Source organism: Aquila chrysaetos, chromosome 9 (genome assembly GCF_900496995.4).
Source record: "Aquila chrysaetos chrysaetos chromosome 9, bAquChr1.4, whole genome shotgun sequence".
Lineage (NCBI taxonomy): Eukaryota > Metazoa > Chordata > Aves > Accipitriformes > Accipitridae > Aquila > Aquila chrysaetos.
The window spans coordinates 26,388,369-26,406,435 of NC_044012.1; the positions used below are offsets into that span (position 1 = coordinate 26,388,369).

The 18,067-nt window shown below is 61.8% G+C and overlaps 1 protein-coding gene across 5 annotated transcripts; it reads left to right on the forward strand.

Annotated features, from left to right (window-relative positions):
• Positions 1-763: 763 nt before the first annotated feature.
• Positions 764-17,614, forward strand: BCAN (brevican). Of its 5 annotated transcripts, XM_030024302.1 has the most exons (15): positions 765-1,033; positions 6,314-6,406; positions 6,536-6,928; positions 7,157-7,331; positions 7,425-7,552; positions 8,614-8,907; positions 10,471-10,896; positions 11,526-11,714; positions 11,886-12,308; positions 14,459-14,566; positions 14,767-14,925; positions 15,969-16,051; positions 16,431-16,575; positions 16,800-16,982; positions 17,076-17,614. In XM_030024302.1, exons 2-15 carry the CDS (start codon positions 6,322-6,324, stop codon positions 17,099-17,101), a joined length of 2,817 nt encoding a protein of 938 aa, XP_029880162.1. In that variant the 5' UTR covers positions 765-1,033; positions 6,314-6,321; the 3' UTR covers positions 17,102-17,614. The 5 variants fall into 5 exon arrangements, with proteins under 5 accessions (XP_029880163.1, XP_029880162.1, XP_029880160.1 ...); XM_030024300.1 differs by having other exon boundaries at positions 11,526-12,308; XM_030024301.1 differs by having other exon boundaries at positions 767-1,033; positions 10,471-10,728; positions 11,526-12,308.
• The last annotated feature ends 453 nt before the right edge of the window (positions 17,615-18,067 follow it).

An 18,067-nucleotide genomic window follows, 5' to 3' on the forward strand; every position in this document is an offset into this window, starting at 1 on the left:
AAAAAAGCCCTGACACTGGCTCATGGGTTCTGCCATGCTCCCGTGGGGCTGGGCTCTGCAAAGGAGGGTCCCCAGCTGCACCCTGGATCCCACTGGGTGCCCAGGGCACCAAGGTCCCAACATGTCCCTCCAGGAGCAATCTGCAAACCATCAAATGTAAAGATACATTCATTATCCTTGGTCCCCATGACATGGATGCAGGTAGGTAAACTGAGGCACAGCACATGCTCTCTGTGGGACCAAGCTCGGCTGTGAGTGCCATGCTGGGACGTTGGGTCTGGCTGCTCCCATCACCTTTTTGGGGCTGGCGAAGCCCCTGGGTCCCTCCAGCCCCCGGACAGTGCCTCCACCCACATGGGGACCTGCTGTGGCCTCACCAGCAAAGGGGGTTTTGCATGACAAAGCGTCTGCTGGCTACCGGGACACCTACCGGTGGCCTCCTCTCCATCCAGCTGAAGCTGCCAAATATTAGAAATAACCATCCAAAGGGCATTCCCGTGCCGTGGTGGGGGGCCATGGCGGGTGGACCCCCTTCTCCAGCTGGGTCTGGGAGAGCCAGGTCTGGCTGCTCTTCCACTTCTGCTGCATTGGGTTAAATAACGTGCCTGGGTTGAGCATCCTCCTCTCCCCGCGCGCGCTCGGCGTCTCGTGCTGGGTTTGCCAGCTGCCAGGAAGGAGGGAAGGGGAGGGACGAAGCGCCTGCCAACACGGTAATAATTTTTTTTTTTTCCTTAATTAGGGGAAGGAATAAATATAAAAGGAGGAGGGAAAGGGGAAGGAAAAAAAAAAAAAGAGACGAGGACACAGACACACACAGAAGACTCCTCTTTTCTCGGTGCCTGCACTTATGCCTGGTGGAGCTCGTTCCCAGCCGTCCTGCCAACCTGCTGCTGACCGCTGCCTGCACTGCCCCGGAGAAGCCGCAGCTCAGCCCCGCACCGGGGCCCTCGGGAAGGGGAGCCCCCCCCAGCGCTGCCGTTCCCCCCACCACGAAAAAGGGCCGCCGCGGGGTTGCCACCGCGCACCGAGCAAGGTGGGATGCGGGGAAAGCATTGGGCTTGGCCGACGGTCAACCACGGGGTGATGCATGGTCCGACCGGGCAGCTGCCTGCTGCCGTACTGCGCTATTAATTTCAATATCTCATTTCACCTCTGCGCTGGTGGAAAGAGGAGAGCTGATCCAGTGTGGGGATGCCGAGAGCTTTCCCTGTGCTTTTCCCCATGGGATGCAGGCACAGGGGGGACAAGGCATCATCCTGCCCTGCAGCAGAGAATGCTCAAAGCTGGTGGTCCCCATGGTCCCGCTTTGGAGAGGTTTGTCCTTGTCACCGACCCCCCCAGGAGGACAGCATCGCTCTGCAAGTTCTTTTTTTTAGTGGATCAGCTTGTACCAGTGCTGGCTCTGCAGCACTGGAGGCAGAGCAGGGGCTGAAGGGGGGGTTCTTGGAAAAAGGACTTTGGTGCTGCCTGGCTGCCACAGCCTGGAGCCCAGCCTGTCCTGCTGCCCAGCCGGCACTGGGGATAAGGGGGATTTTTGGGGCTCTTTCAGCAGCTGCTCGCATGGGACTCTTGTTTTGGGAGAGCTGCTGGGGGTCCAGCATGGGTCTGGGGTGTCCCATCATTGGGGAGCCCTCCCCATCTGTCCTGCAGAACCTCTGGACAGGTCCTTGTCCCAAGGATGCTGCAGTCAGGGTAGCAGTGGAAAGGGAAACTGAGGCATGGAGCTGGCCAGGGGCTTGCACAGAGATCCAGGGGTCCAGCTCCCCTCTCTCCTGCCTGGTTGCATTGCTGCTCTCCATGGGGACGTTTTCAGGGGCAAGCTGCCTTGTCCCAGAGGGGCTAGGGTAGAGCCCAGGGTTTGGGGTGGCTGCAGGGTACCACTGGCTCTCCCCATCCTCCCCCGGCTTTCTCACCTCCATCCCCAGGCTCTGCCAAGTGTCCCAGTGTTGGGGACGGGAGGGGCTGGAGGAAAATAGAAACATTTTGCGGGATTTTCATGGCTTTTCTCCAGCAAGCAGCCCTAGCGTGAACCCCAGGTCCCTTGTGGGGTGCCCCTGGCTGGGGCAGTTTGCTGCAATCCCCTTCCCCTCTCACAGCCAGAGCATTTCATCCCTGGGATGAAGGGGCTGCCCTTGAGCATCCCCTCCGGGAACCGCTTTTGGCCGAAGCCTCCCTCATCATGCTGACTTCTCCCATCTCAATCCAACCCAGAACCTGTTGCTCTTCCTTTTGGTTGCTGGAGGGGTGGGAAAAACTCCCTCTGCCCCAGCCTGGAGCCTTTTCCAGCTGCTGGACATGTGCATGGCAGTGTGAGGGTGATCAGGATGCTTTAGGGCTGCTCTTTGGGGAATGGGTTTAGACTGGGGAAACTGGGAGACCAGGTGATCTTGTGCTGGGAGCAAGGAGCTGCAAGTCTGCTGGTGAGCGTGCAGAGGGGCTGGGGAGTCCCGGCTTAGCGGGATGCATCTGAGCAGCAGTGCCGAAATCTGGGACCCCCCCATCCTCCATCCCACACTTCTCCTGTCCCACCTCGTGCCTCAGTTTCCCCACCAGAGCCCCACAGCCAGGAAAGGCAGGGATGGGTGTGCAAACCTTCACGTGTGCATGCGACATGCTCACCCAGCCTCACACATCCCTGTGGGTTCCTATAGGGTCTGCTCTCACCCCCACCCCTCCGTGCGGGACTGTATCTCCCCAGGGACCCTCACTGGGCTCCCCTGGTCCCCCTGCTATGGGTGGGGCACATCCCTGCATCCCAGCCCTGCAACAAGGAGCCCCTTTCTCCCTGCTGGAATAGGGGGGTCTGAGCGGTTCTGGCAGCCAGAGGGACCCCCCATTCTCCCCAGCTGCTTCCGGCCTTTTAAGCTCTGCCAGCCGCTGCTGCCAAGAGATTGCCAGGTGCTTCCCACTGCATCCCCTGTGCAGAGTGCGGCCCTCCCACCCCAGCCTCCTCTCAGGGGAGCCAGTGTGTCCCCCGGCACTGCCCTGCTCCGGGGACCCCCACCAAGCACGGCTGCACCCCATGCACATCCAGTGATGGGGATGGATCCTGGATGAAGGGCCAGTTTGAAGCAAGGAGGGGGAAACTGATACGGAGGCAGCCACGTGTGTGCCGGGATGGATGTGTGTGTGGATGGGGACATCAGTGTGGCCGGCTGGCTGGGGTGGCAGTGGGGTGTCCGAAGCTCTTTGCCGGTGGGGATGGGGCTGCCCGCTTGTGCCTGGAGCGGGGCCAGACTCTGCCCATGGCTGCTGACTCATTCTGCAGCTGAGCATCCCTGGAAAGCCAGCACTCCGCTGCCTGCCCTCCCCCCGGCTCGCTGCAGGCTGGCAGGGCACCTTGTGAGCCTGGATGAGTAACTGTCACATGGAGGGAACAAGGGGGCCATGGAAGAGAAAGACCCTCTCTGGAGATGGGAAGGAATCCGGCCCTCAGCCATCCCCTCACAGCATCTCCTGCCTTTCACCCTGGACCGGGTGCTGTAGTTCCAAATTGCACTGGCCCCGTGTTCAAGGAGCCACCTCTGAAAGTGGGGCCGAGCTCAGGGGAGAATGAAAGATTGCTCCTGTCCCAAAATAGACTTCAGCTCCATTTTCCACCTGGTTTCCCACAGAAATGGAGGTTAGCCAGCCCCACCACTTGCATGCGTGCCTATGTCTCGGTCCGTCCCCAGCGGCTCCTGAGCTCCAAGGTCTCGGAGACGATTGAGCCCCTCGAGCCGCTGCCATCCCTCCCTCTCTGAGCTTTTTGGCTGCCTTTCCCTAGTCCTGCTCCCAGCTTTTCTCTCCCGACATGTGGGCTGAAAAATTTTCCATTTGTGGCAAATATGAAAAAAAACCCACCCAAAAATCCAACCCCAAACCCCAAATGTGATGTCTGAAAGTTTCTTCCAGGCCCTTGGGGCATTGCCCATGGGCAGGGTGAAACTAGGTTTAACCCTCTCCACATCCCATTCCCGGTGCCGGCACCCTGGTCCCAGCCAGGGAGGTGCGTGGGAGGGGAGCAGACACCCACTCACCCCAGCTTGCCCTGTTCCTGCAGAGTTTTATCACTTGAATTTCCTCCCTGGGGCTTCATGGCCGCTGCTGCCGGCCACTGCTCACGCCACCTCGGCGCCTTGGGAACGAGAAGAAAAGGCACCCGCGACAAAAGCCTTCCTTGCTTGGCCGCCCGGGGGGACAGCAGCCAGCCCTCGCGCTGGAGCCTGGCCATGGCCGCTGAGCAGGAGGGTTTTGTCCCTCGCTCCAGAGCTGTGGGGCTGAATTCAAATGATCTGACCGGAGCACAGAAAGCCCCCAGCTTGGCTCTGGCACCACCAGCCGGGTCCTGGGCAATTGGGTTTTGGCTGCCCGTGCCGAGCTCCTGCTGGGAAGGGGGGGTGGTTTGTGGTCTGCACATGATAGTCAACGTCCACGGTGCTTGGTGCTAGGGGCTGTATGTCCCTGGTGCATGGTGCCAGGGGCTGTACATGCATGGTCTGTGGTGCCAGGGGCTGTACATGCATGGTGCTTGCTGCCAGGGGCTGTATGTCCCTGGTGCATGGTGCCAGAGGCTGTACATCCATGGTGCCAGAGGCTGTACATTGATGGTGCTAGAGGCTGTATGTCCATGGTGCATGGTGCCAGGGGCTGTACGTCCATGGTGTGTGGTACCAGGGGCTCTGTGTCCATGGTGTGAGGTGCTATGGGCTGTATGTCTGCGGTGCATGGTGCTACAGGCTGTACATCCATTGTCCATGGTGGTAGGGGCTGTATGTCCACCCTGCTTGGTGCTACAGGCTGTACATTCATGGTGCATGGTACCAGGGGCTGCATGTCCATTGAGCTTGGTGCCAGGGGCTGTGCGTGCATGGTGTGTGGTGCCGGGTCTGTATTCACACCCTCACCCTGCTGCATTGGTCCCATGGGTAAACTCAGATAGCACTGTTCGCAGAGGGATGCAGGTGATGAGGACAGCCTCCCGTCAGGCTGGCCCTGGCAGCTGGCAACCTGGCCCAGAGAGTGCTGTGGAGGTGCCAAATCCGCTTCTGTGGCTGCTGAAATCAATGCAGCACAAAGAGTTCATAAATTAAAAAGCTGCTCTGAGTCTCAGGGCTGCTATGCTCCTGTCCTGGGGAACCCCATGGTGCATCCACGGTACGGGGCGGGGGGGGGGGCGGGGAGCTGAGGAAACCCCCAGCCCCCTGAGGAGCCTCTGCAGAGGGGTGAGGGGCTACTGGGGCTGTGCTCCCCTACACCATGCAGGGGCATCTCCCCGCATCCCCAGCATCGGCCTCCTCTCCAGATGGCTGCAAGAGGCCGTGGGTAGCCAGAGCCCCTCCACGACGTGCCCGGCGTCCCCAGCGGTCTCCTGTGCTTTTCCCCGGGGAGGGTTGGGGGCCAGTGATGGCAGTGCTAGCCACTGGGCTCTCCTTTCAGCCACCGATCCCCAGCCTGCAGGGGAGAGCCCTTTGTGCCAGGCGGCCTTGAGAGAGGCCTGGGACATAATGGCTGCTTTGGTCGGCCCCGGTTTTCCCAGCCTGCGCGTGGGGAACCTCCGGCGTGAGCTGAATGCCAAAGAGAAGCTCTCCTGCTCCTTCCCTCCCCCTCCACCCTGTGCTTTGTGTGCCCTCGGCTGTGTCCCCCCCACTCCCCGGCAGCTCACTGACCTCAACCCCCACCGCACAACCCACCCCCCCTCCTGCAGTGCACACGTGCATGAGCGCATGCACATGCATGTGCGCACCCGCACGTGTGCATGCTGCGACACGCGTGCAGAAGCACAAGCGCACACGTGCATGCCTTGCTTGCACACTCGCCTCCCTGGCCGGGGATTGCTACCTCTTTCCTGCTCAACACCAGCTATTAAAAAAAACCCTTCTGAGGTTTTTCACTGCGGCGCCTGTGAACACACAGCCCCAGCTCTGGCATCGTCTCCCTGCACGCCAAGGCCAGGGTTTGGGCTCAGATTTTCCATGCCATTGGGGCCAGGTTGGGCTTTGCTGTCCCCAGGGGACCCGGCTCCCTGGGAAGGCTGGTGGGGCTGGATGGGACCCAGTGGCACCCAGCCAATGGTCCCAGTTGCTCGTGCTGTCTCCTTCCTCCTGTTAAACAGGGCACGTTTCCTTCTTTTCACCATCCAAGGTCCAGATTACCCCGTGGCCGTGCTGGTGCTGGCCTCTCCCTCTGTGCCCTGATGCCGCATGCATCATCCCATCCCCACACACATGGGCTGGGGTCTCTCCGTGACTCTCCCCCTCGTGCAGGGAAGGGATATTTTTTATGCTTCTTTGGATTTTAAGCACAGCCGGTGTTTTTTCCTTCCTCCTTGCAGGGCAGAGGATGGCCTCAGCCCTCCCGCTGCTGCTGCTCTGGGTGTTTGCCCCCACGGTGGTCCCGGAGGTGTTTGGACCCGGAGATGGTACAGGTAACTCGGCATCATGGGCCACATCTGTGCTGCTCCCTGCCCCATCGGTGCCCTGCGGTGGGGGTGTTGGGGTGGGGGTGGGGCACCCCATGCCAGTCCTGCTCATGGCTCCTCTCTTCTCCCACCCAGAGGACCTCAAGGCTCTGCAGGTCTCCATCCCACGCCACCCAGCCCTCGACGCCGTGCTGGCAGGCGAAATCACCATTCCCTGCCTCATCACCTACCTCGGCCCCCAGCCCACTGCTGGCACAGCCGGCCGCCGGGCAGTCCTGGGAACCCCCCGGGTCAAGTGGACCTTCATCTCTGAGGGCAGGGAGGTGGAGATCTTGGTAGCCCGGGGGGACAGGGTGAAGGTGAGCGAGGACTATCGCCTCCGTGCCTCCCTGCCTATCTTCCACCAGCGCTACACCAACGCCTCTCTGCTGCTCACCGAGCTGCGGCCCAACGACTCGGGGATCTACCGCTGCGACGTGCAGCACGGCATCGAGGACGGCCACGATATCCTCGATGTCAAAGTCAAAGGTACCTCAAGGTGGGGAGCGGTGGGATTTGGGGCGGGGGGGGGGGGGTAGAGGTCCACCCTGCCCAGATGCCCTCTCCTGGCTCAGCAAACCCCTCCTGCACCCAGGTGCAGATGCACCCCTGTGGGTGGGGGGGCTGCTGCAGAGGGGCACCTGGGTGCAGATGTGCCCATGCAGGTGGGAGCTGTCATGAACACCCTTGCTCATGCCCATGTCCGCTCCCCCACAGGAGTGGTGTTTCACTACCGGGAGGGCTCCATGCGCTATGCCTACACCTTCGCCGAGGCGCTGGAAGCTTGCGCCAGGATCGGTGCCCGCATCGCCACCCCCGAGCAGCTGTATGCTGCCTACCTCGGCGGCTACGAGCAGTGCGATGCCGGCTGGATTGCTGACCAGACTGTCAGGTGGGCACCACTGCCGCCCGGGTATTGCGCCCATTGCCTCCCCCTTCACCCTTCCATGAGTCGCCAGCCCTCCCCTGTGCTTTCCTGCCCCAGGTACCCCATCCACACACCCCGCGAGGCCTGCTATGGAGACATGAACGGCTTCCCCGGGGTGAGGAACTACGGGGTGGTGGACCCGGAGGACATGTACGACGTGTACTGCTACGCCGAGGACCTCCCAGGTGCCTGTGGTGCCACCAGCCCCGTCCTGCCCTCCCCTGCTTTTGCGGCCGCGCTAACTCGTCCCCATAACCCATTGTAAAACCAAGTGAAAAAGCCACCCTGAACCACAGTTGCTGGCTCTGGAACCTCTGAGCTCTGCAAAGCTTTGGGCACTTTGATGCACACAAGCATAGGGACTTTCTGTGCTGCTTCCCAAAGAAGTGCTTCTGGTTTGGTTTTGCAAGGTGTGGGGCTCTCTCCCTCGTAGCAGCCGGTGCCCATCTCTGGCCTCAGGGCTGACGGATGCCAAGGGTGATCTGCCCTGGGTTGGCAGCATGTCGCGGCTATAACTCTGCGTGGTGTTCTAGGGTTTGGGCAAGCTCGTGCCGTGCTTTGCATACACTGGGGTGCTGCATCTCCTGCAGCTCGGGCACATCCCTCCCAGCCGGGTGTGCGTGGGGGTGTCCGGTCCCTCCTTCGGACCCCAATGGGGCTCCCCGCCAGCAGCTGTGGCGGGGTTGGTCCGGGTGATGCCAGGCAGGTGGCAGTGATGCAGTGCAGGTCACTGGTGTGTGAGGTGCGATGCGCTGGGAGGGGGAGACCGGTGTGGTCGTGGGGGCTGGCACGTGGTGTGCCTTAGGGCAGCGATCTCCGGCCCTTCTGAGCATGAAGCCCCATCACAGCATCCACTGGGCTTGCAGGTCCCCTTAGAAATGTCCCGCACATGGATTGCACCGTGCAGGGCGCGGACTTGCTCCTCTGCAGTCCTTTTCATGGATACTTTAAAGTCTCAGCTCCGTTTGCGAGGGCAGCTATCCCGCGTGGCATGAGAGCTCCAGCCATGCCTGTGCTGCGATTGTCCTGTGCATGTGCGGGAAGACCAGACACAGGCAGTGAGGCAGGCAGGGAGGCAGGCAGGACCCTTCAGCTCCTGGTGCTTCTCCTTGCGGGGACCATGCTGGAGGTCCCCATCTCCAAGCCTGCTCCTGGGGTCGTGCAGAGCACGGAGGAGGTGAGGGGGCTCCCGGAGCCCATGCCCCCCTCCCCAGTTCTGACGCTCGTCTCCTTCCTCTCTTTGCAGGGGAGATCTTTTTGGAGACAGCCCCAGACAAATTCACACTGGAGGAGGCGGCGGCACGTTGCCGGGCGCTGGGTGCGGAGCTGGCAAGCACGGGGCAGCTCTACGCAGCTTGGAGCGCAGGGCTGGATGCCTGTAGTCCCGGCTGGCTGGCCGACGGCAGTGTCCGCTACCCCATCGTCACCCCTCGAGAACGCTGCGGCGGGGCCCTGCCGGGTGTCAAAACCATCTTCCTCTTCCGCAACCAGACGGGATTCCCCGATGCCCAGAGCAGATACGATGCGTACTGCTTTCGAGGTAAAGAGGGACACCCTGCCGGCCTGCGGATGGTCCCAGGCAGGGACCAGTGTGAGGTTTCGGGAAGCCTCTGGGCAGCGGCACAGATGCCTGGTGGGTGCGGGATGCTGGCTCCAGCCCACCCACGTGCTGAGCACTGGGTGCAGCAATGCTAGGATTTCCTGCAGGGTTGGGATTGCATTGGGATCCCTGCGTGCTCTCCATGCTGCAATACTGCAATAGTGCAGGGGTGTTTTGTACCGTCTCAGTCGTGCTAGGATAGGGATGTCTTGCACCACCTCCATATTGCATGCCAATATATCGTGACAGGGGAGGGATAACTTGCATGGTCGCGATACTGCATGCTGATACGTCATGATAGAGGAGGGATGCTCTGCATGGTCTCAGTAGTACATGCTGATATATCACGACAAAGTAGGGATGCCCTGCATGTCCTCAATACTGCACGCCACTATAACGCAACAGAACAGGGATGTCCTGCGTGGCACGATCGGTCTGTGTGAGCTGCGTGGGCATGGCTCCGGGATGGTTCATCCCCCAGTGGCTGCCAGCTGGGGCGGGGGCATTGCCAGGTCCCTGTGGGCTGCTGGGCACAGCCTGCAAGGCTGATTTTGGGCAATATCTGACTGCGGTGAATAGGAAACAAGACATGCAGGCAGTGGCACTGAACCGCCTGTGCTGCCAGGGATGGTCTGTGCACTGGCTGACGTGGGCAATAAGCCAGGAGGGGATGAGCAAGGATGGAGGCTAGCAGAGATAACAGGCACAGAGGGAGAAAGAGCCACCTGTCTGCTCCTTCCTCCCAGTACCACATTTCTGTGCATCCCCTCAGGGTCATGGGGGCTTGCGGGATGGGGATGCTGTCCCCCGGATCAACTGGATGCTGAGCATCTCCATGCCTCAGTTTCCCCATCTCTTGGCAGGGAAACCCATGGGTTAGGCAGGATGGACCCGTGCTATGAATCCGCGATCCCTGTAACCCACTAACTCCCCGTGCACATCTGCGCTCCCTGGGATGGGGATGGGGGTGTGGAGAAGGACCCCCCTGTGGCTGGGGGTGCCGGTGTGCATCAAGGATTAGAGTTTGCTGGAGGGGGAGGAGGAGAAGGGGGGAGAGCCGCTGTCGGGAAGGGCAGGGACGAGCAGAAAATGCTGCGAGTGTAAAATTTGGCGGTGCCTGGATGCCTGCCGAAGCCACGAGCCTTGGCCAGACGGAGGCGGAGGGAGCCGGGCTGGCACATGGCTCTGGGGCCAGCGCAGGTGGTGTAAATCAGCATCGCCTCGGGGAAACAGGGCTCAGGATCTGGCCTCACTGCGTGCTGCCAAGCCCCACAGCTCCTGCTGGGGCTTTTGGCTCTGCCGGCTCCAGCAGCACGTGGAGAGGGCCTGATCCTGCCCCATGCTGACCCTATGTAGAGGGGCAAGGGGAGGTCGAGGAGAGCTGGATCCCCACCGGGGTGCCAGGCTGTCCCAGGGCTCCAGCCCCATGCCGGGGCAAGGGCATCTCTGCCTGCTGTGGGACCCGGACGGGGCAGTAATATCCCACTTTCTTTCTGCCCACAGAAGGGACAAACTCTTTCCCTGAGGCTGCAGGAAAATACCAAGCCAGAGAGCCCGAGGGCTTCCAGGAGATTGTTACAGTGGCAGAAAAGCTGGAGGAGCTGCAGCTGCCCAAAGCGCAAGTGGAGATTGAGTCACGAGGGGCTATATACGCCGTCCCTTTCTTTAAGGACACTGAGCTGGAAAAGCCGAGCCTGTCCCCCGAAGACGCACTTGGGCCAGGGGCCCGGCCCCCCCCGCTAGATACCTCCGTGTCCTCAGGTCACCCAACCTCTTCCGCCCCTTTCCCTATGGTCCCGGCCATTCCCAAGGCAGGCATCCTGCTTAGTTGTGGTGCAAAACCGGGGAGCTCATCCCCTGCGGAGGAGGATGGGGCGACAGGGACAGTTGGGCAGTGCACAGTGGCCGGGCATGAGCCGTCCGGCACGGGTAGGTTGAGCAGCCGCTGCGGCGGTGCCAGGGCTGGGGTGCAGAGAGGAGCCGCAAGGATGGAGGTGCCGGGATTGCAAGGAGAGGTCAGAGGCACCCATGGGTGCCCAGGTCGCCCCAGCTGTCCCCATCCCTCCTGCAGAGGGAGCACCCATGGCCGGGGCACTGGTGTCTTGGTGTAGGGCTGTGCACAAGTCACTGGTGTGGGGACATCTGTCTGTCCCTCCCTTGGCTGGGGTCCCGCGTGCAAGGTTGGTGCTGGCCCGCAGTTTAGCAGCGCAAAGAGCTGGAGAAGGGTGCTGGCAGCCGGAGGGAGAGGAGGCCAGGCACATCAGTTGAGGGGCTGAGCATGGCCCCTGCCACAGGGAAGCCTGTGCTGGGGCTGGGCTTGGCAGTGGCCGAGCCAGAGCTTGGTCTGCCGTGCCAGTTCAGAGGGGACAACGTCACACGGGCTCGGGGCCATTTCCATCTCCCTGTGCATCTTTGTGCTGGTGTTGCCCCCTCCCCAGCTCTGCCCACCGTGGGCAGGATCTGCGGTGCTGGTGGGCAATGCTGGTGCCTGCGGCCCCGTGGTTTGGCTGGCTCCCCGGTGCCGGTGTCTCACTGCCTTTGTGCCTTGCCCTTTGCAGAGGAGGAACAGCGAGCAGCGCTGGGCAGGGACCCTGGCAGCATATCGGCAGAGAGCCTGGACGGAGGGCAAGACCGCAGCCAGCCCATGGAGCCGGATGAAGCTGCCAGCACGGAGATACTCTCCATGGCCCCACGGGTGGGCACAGAGGAACTCACCGGTACCCCATCCCCTGCGGGGGCCACGGAAGGTGACATGGAGCCTCCTGAGGGGTTTCCCCGGCCACCCAGTCCCACCGCCTCCACACACCGCCCCGACCGCCCGTGGGATGCCATGGGGCGTCCAGCCCACGCTGCCAGCCCTGGGGCACCCGGGCACCGGGTGACGTTGCCGACCAGTGCCACTTCTGCCACCTCATCAGATAGCCGAGAGTCTGGTGGGATGTCCCCACGTGGCCACAAGTCCGGTGGCGTGAGTACCCCCATCCCTGCCGCTGAAGACGCTGAGATCTCGGGAGACGTGGTCGAAAGCCCCGGGGCGTCCCCGCTGCCCCCCGCGCCCTTGCAGCCACAAGAGGAGGGAGAAGAGCAGTCGGGGGCCCTGTGGCTCCCCTCGCCCACGACCCTGGGGGACGGGAGCACTGTCCCCACGGCGGAGGTGCCTGGCAGCAGCAGCGTGCCAGCCACGGGAGGTGAGGAGGCTGTGCCGCGACCCCCGAGCACTGACCGTGGGATGCCTGCTGCATCTTTGGAAGAGGAGGAGGAGGAGGAAGATGAGGAAGACCAACCCGCTCCCTCTGTTGCAACCGTGGAGGGTTTCCTTGCAGCCGTTCCCGGAGAACCAGGTGGGACCCGCAGGGATGGCCTCACCTCTCCCCGTACTGGCAGTTCTGGGGTGGTTCCGGTGGGGACCCCACTGGGGGACCCGGCCCCCAGCACAGCTGCCCCCCTGCCCGCCCTCCCCACCGAGCGGGCCAGCATCGGGGAAGGCACCCGCTCGGCCGGGGGTCCCCGCTGTGCCACCCTCACCCTGGGGGCAGCCCTCCTGGCTGCTGTCTGGCACTAGAAAAAGCCAACACCTTTCCTTCATGCTGTGCTTCCCTCTGTCTGTCTGTCTCTCTCCTCTCTCTCTCTCCTCCTCAGCTGGGTAAGGGAAGGTTACAGGTCTGGAGAAGCACATATTTGTCAAACAAATTGGTCTGAGCTCTGCATGCACTTAAATCTCTTCTACTTCTGTGAAGTGTTTTAATGACTGTTTCCATGAAAAAAAAAAAATCAAAAGAAGGCCCCAAACCCTATTCTGACTAACAGTGATACTAATAAAGGGAATTAAAAGCTTTCTAGAACAAGCATCTCGGCTAGCTCTTCCCTTCGTCCTTGCGCCTGCTGCCTCGCTCACCACCTGCGCGCCTCTCCCACTGACGAACTAATCCCCTGGCCCGCCCCGTACCTGCGAGTCCCTGGGGAACAGGGTGGATGGGACCCCGTGTGAGGTGGGGGTTAGGGTACGGCTGCTTTGCACCCTCTGTGTGGTCCCCCCCCGGGGCTGGCTCACCCCATACTGCCCTGGGAGGAGGAACAAGGGCTGGAAGCTGCATGACATTAGCATAGGGGGGCTTCCTACCCCTGGAGCCATGGGGGGCACCAATGGGTTATGGGGTGCAGAGCCCCACCTAAAGCACCCTGCCTCGTGCAGCCCTCGATGGCCAAGCGCCCTGAAGTCCCTGAAGTCCGCCCAGGGAGCACAGCCCCCCCCCCCCCCCCGCCAAGCCCTGCTCCCCCTACATGGGGGCTGAGATGGGCAAGCAGTGGGTGAATGAACTGCCACGGGCGGTTGTCACCCACCAAGACCCACCCTCTGGCCCCCATGCCAGGATGCTCCCAGCTCCGATGCTGGTTATAGCAGCCAAGCCCCTGCCCCCTCTGCCCTCCTGGCTCCCTGCAAGGGCAGCTGCAGCAGAGGGGATGGTGCGGGTTCCCTGTCCCCCTGGTCTGGCAGTGCCCTGCTGAGTCCCGTAGCACAGGGGATGCTCCGTGGTGGGTGGCCAGGCCTCGTGGGATGGCTGCCTTTGCTCTGGCAAGGAGAGATGCTCAGAAAGAGCCGGCTGTGTGGTGTTAGGGCCCTAAATAGCTCATCCCACTCCCTGCCTCGGTCTGCTGGGGATGAGCTGGGTGTCCCGAGTGAGCTGCTGGCACCTTGCTGGGAGGTGATGGTGCCTGGGGATGGGAGAGGGTGGCAGCATTGTCCTCGGCATGGATCCACCGAGCCAAGGACCATTAAATGGGCATCATTAGGCTGGAGGGTGTCAAGGACTTTCAGGCTTCGCTCCGCCGGCACTGGCGGCAGCCCTTAATCATGCTCTTGAGCCAGGACTGGGAGCACACGATGTGCTCCGGGCGCCTTAATGACCATAATGGGCTGGTGGGGGCATGCGGGTTGGGGACGGTGCCGGCTGAGTTATCAGCCCCGGCCAGGCTGAAGGTGACAACAGAGGGACAGGTGCAAGGCTCACCTTGCCGCCAGGCTGAGGACGTGCAGCTCGGACATGCAGAAGGTTTTACCTTTTAAATGTTCCCCTCCCAAAACACATTTGCTGCATGACTCCAGGGGAAAGCAGGAGCTGTCTCTGGGCAACGGGAGCAGGTCAGGGGCTGGCACGGCAGCAAGCCCACTGATGCAGAGGACAAGAGCATCCAGCTCACACCCCTGTGCCCTGGGGGGAGGCCAAAGCCCCAAGTCCAGCCAACTCTGGGCTGGGGCAGCTGAGCCAGGTGCATCCCATGGACCAAGGGCAGCATGGGCAGACAGGGTGGCTGCAGGCACGTCACCGTGTGCCCGAGTCCTTCTCCTGCCCCACACTTGGTGACCTCAGTGACCAGATCAGGGACCTGATTGCTGTGGGGCTACTCACTGCAGAGATGAGGCTTTAACGATGCTGGGCACTAACGAGGTCCCCGAGCTCCCGCAGTGAGGAAGGCTGCGTGTGCCTTGCAGGTGACTGCGTCCCCAACCCCTGCCTGAACGGAGGGACCTGCATGGAGGACAGTGCCCGCCTCGCCTGCCTGTGCCTGCCGGGCTATGGAGGCAGCAGCTGTGAAAGACGTGAGTTCCCCAGGTCCTACCATGGCCGCACCGGCTGGCCCTCGCTGAGCTCCCGCTGCAGCCTCGGCTGCTGAAGCAGCGGCCCAGGAGACAAAAATGTGGGGAAATCAGGTTTTGGGGTTTTTTTGCTTGCTGGTGAGCTGGGCTCCATCACCCTGACCGTCTCCTCTCTCCCCCCTTACCCCCTTACCATGGCTCAGTGCTGGAGAAGTGCAGCCCCGGCTGGGAGAGCTTCCAGGGAGCCTGCTACAAGCACTTCTCCACCCGGAGGAGCTGGGAGGATGCGGAGACCCAGTGCAGGCATTACGGGGGACACCTGGCCACCATTCTGACCCCCGAAGAGCAGGACTTCATCAATGGTACGTGGTGCTGCCCCAGACTCCGCCGCATCCTCCCCCAGACCTCTGCCCACGGGACCCTCAGCATCCCTCAGCTGGGCTTCAAGTTTTAAACCTTAAGCCAAAAAGTGGCCGAGAGCCAAGGCAGAGCCCTACCCTGCTGTGCTGAGGAAGAGGCAGACACAGTCTAGGGAAGTCAAAGAAAATAAAGAGTAAAGGAAATAGCCAATATGATGGATTGACCAGAGTGTGATTAGCTGCTCACTGGCTTCTTGGCTAGTGAGCGGTAGGGGAAGAGCGACAGACAGCAGGGTCACTGCTGGGCTGATGGAGGATGGATGGATGGACAGATAGATACATACATGGATAGACATGGGACCAGAGAGATAGATGTGTGATGGGTGGACAGACCAGAAGAGCATTGGACATGTGCAAGTAAATTTGAAGGCAAAGCAATCACTTGCCTGAAAGCAGACATGGAGGGAGTGGGGGGGGGGGGGTAAATGCAGAGGGAGGCAGAGCAGGGGACAACAGCAGTGGGGACCGGGCAGAGAGCAAAGAGGCCTGGAGGGATGTGAGGGTGAAGCAGGAAGGAACAGGGAGAGACCTGGCAGGGAGTTGCAGCGACAGGCAGGGACAGGCAAGGGCAGGCAGGGAGCTGCAGGAACAGGCAGGGACCGGTCGGACCAGAAAAGGGCAGGCAGGGACTGGCAGGGCCAGGCAGGGACCTGCAGGGCCAGGCAGGAACAGGCAGGACCGTGGGGACCCAGAGCTCTGCCGCCCTCTCCCGGCTAGCCCCGTCCCGCCGCTCCCCCGGGGGTGCAGGGTGGGGGGTCCCGCTGTGTCCCCTTCGGGGCTCCCCTTGTCCCCAAATCCCAAACCTCCCAGCCCCCAGCCCAGCCCCGCAGGGCTGGGGACACCCCCACCTCCCCGCACTCACCCCCAGACCGCAATTCTCCCCAAATTCAGCCTCCAGATCCCTTGGGCCCCCGCCTGACAGGGGGTGCTGGGGGGCCTGGCTGTGCCCCCCCCCCCCCACCTCAACACTCCCCCTGCCCCCTCAGACCAGTACAGGGAGTACCAGTGGATTGGCTTGAACGACCGGACCATTGAGGGGGATTTCCAGTGGTCCGATGGGAGCCCCTTGGTAAGTCAGGCTGCCAGCCCTTGTGTGCCCCCCGGGAGAAGACACCCCCTCCCTCCCCAGGCACCTCATCATCCTTCTCCATCGCTTGGGAATGTGCCTGCGGGATGGGTCCAACCCTGGGACCAGGCATTGAAGCCCGCCCCCCGCCAAGAGCCACTTGCCTCTGCCAGGCTGAGCATCCTCAGGGGTGCCATGGGTGAGCCAGACCCCAGGATTTGGGGTCCCAAAGCCATGCCAAGGGGCATGGAGATGGGACCTTATTCCCGACGGGGGTGTCACAGCCAGGAGGCTGCAGATGGGTGTGCGCTGGTGCGGCTCCCCCCCAGCTTAAAGTGTGTGTTGGGGTGCCCCATGCACCCCGTCCTGCCTGTCCCCCCAGCTTTATGAGAACTGGCACCCTGGGCAGCCCGACAGCTATTTTCTCTCCGGGGAGAACTGCGTGGTCATCGTGTGGCACGATGGGGGCCAGTGGAGTGACGTGCCCTGCAACTACCACCTCTCCTACACCTGCAAAATGGGGCTGGGTAAGCTGTGACCATCCCTGCCCTGGGCAGGAGTTGTGCTGAGGGGCTGGGACTGCACCCCTCTATGACCCCAAATTAGAGGTTCCCCACCATCCCCACAGTGGGGAAACAGGTCCTGTGTATGGGACCCTCAGCTTGTTTGGGGTTTATTGGGGGGTGGTTTGCTCCAGTTTGGGGGTCCTCATCCACAGCTGACTGCAATGACCCTTTCCCCCCCCCTGCAGTACAGTGTGGGCCGCCCCCTGCCATCAGCAACGCCCACGCCTTCGGCAAACCAAAGCAGCGCTACGAGATCGGCTCCATCACGCGGTACCAGTGCCGCCACGGCTTCATCCCTCGTCGCTCACCCATCATCCGGTGCCAGGAGGATGGGATGTGGGAGCCGCCCCAGCTGACCTGCCACCCCGGTGAGCGCAGGGCTCCCCCTGACTCCCCCAGTCCCCTCAGCATCTGCCTTTGGGGCTTTCCCTTCACCTGGGGCTTCTTGTGTCCCCCCCCAGGCCTGGCTCAGCCCCCCGATGACTGAGGGAGCCACCACCTCCCCAGGCCCTGGAGCCGGCGCGGATGGGGACGTCACCGGGACACCAGCACAGATCCTGGCATGGCATGACACCTTACTGTTGGGTGTCTGCCTCCTTGTTTGTTTTATATCTGTACAAAGAAATCCTAATAACTAAAGATCCCCTCAAAAGGAACCGACAGTGACCCAAAATGTAGCACAAAGGGTGTTTTGTTCCTGGAGTCACAACAGAGTCGAAATCAAAGGGGGACCGCAGGCAGGTGATGGCACTGATGTGCCAGCATCACCTCCGGCTGCTTTCTCCCACTTCTGGCCCAAGGATCCTCATCCTGAGACACGCTGATGGGGCATGACACAGGGACATCCAAGCTGTGCTGCAGCTCAGCACCCGTTCCGGGGTGCAGGGGGGCTTTTGCACTTCCCAGGAAAGGCAGAAGCTACTGCCTCGGGCTCGGAGTGGGTACGTGTCGCCCAAACCCCCTCTCTGTGCTTCTGTGGGTATTAAAACCAGTAAACCGATGGCACGGAGCAGTGGCCTGGTCATTTGGGGCAGCGCTGGCACAGAGGTGGGAAAGGGAGAGCTGCACAGCCCCAGAATGGGGAGCGTGGCAGCACCCACCAGCATTGTGAAGCTGGAGAGCCCCTGGCACAGCCTGAGCACAGCAACATCCCCAGGGACCACAGAAACAGGGAGGCACAGCCCAAAGTGCCCCTGCATCCCAGTGGCATTGGGGACCGGTCAGGGATCAGGCTGGGATGCTGCTCCCGGCAAACACATGTGACTTGGAGGGCACATTGTAGGTGCCAGGGGATACTGGCATCTCCCCACACTGTTTTTCCCCCAGCACCGTGCCAGCTCTGGTGCTTTTTATAGCTCTCCCTGACTGTCGAACAGCAAAACTCAGAAACCCCTGGTGTGCGGTGCCAGGAACACTGATAACCCCTGGCAGAGGGCGGCTGGGGGGGGGCCTG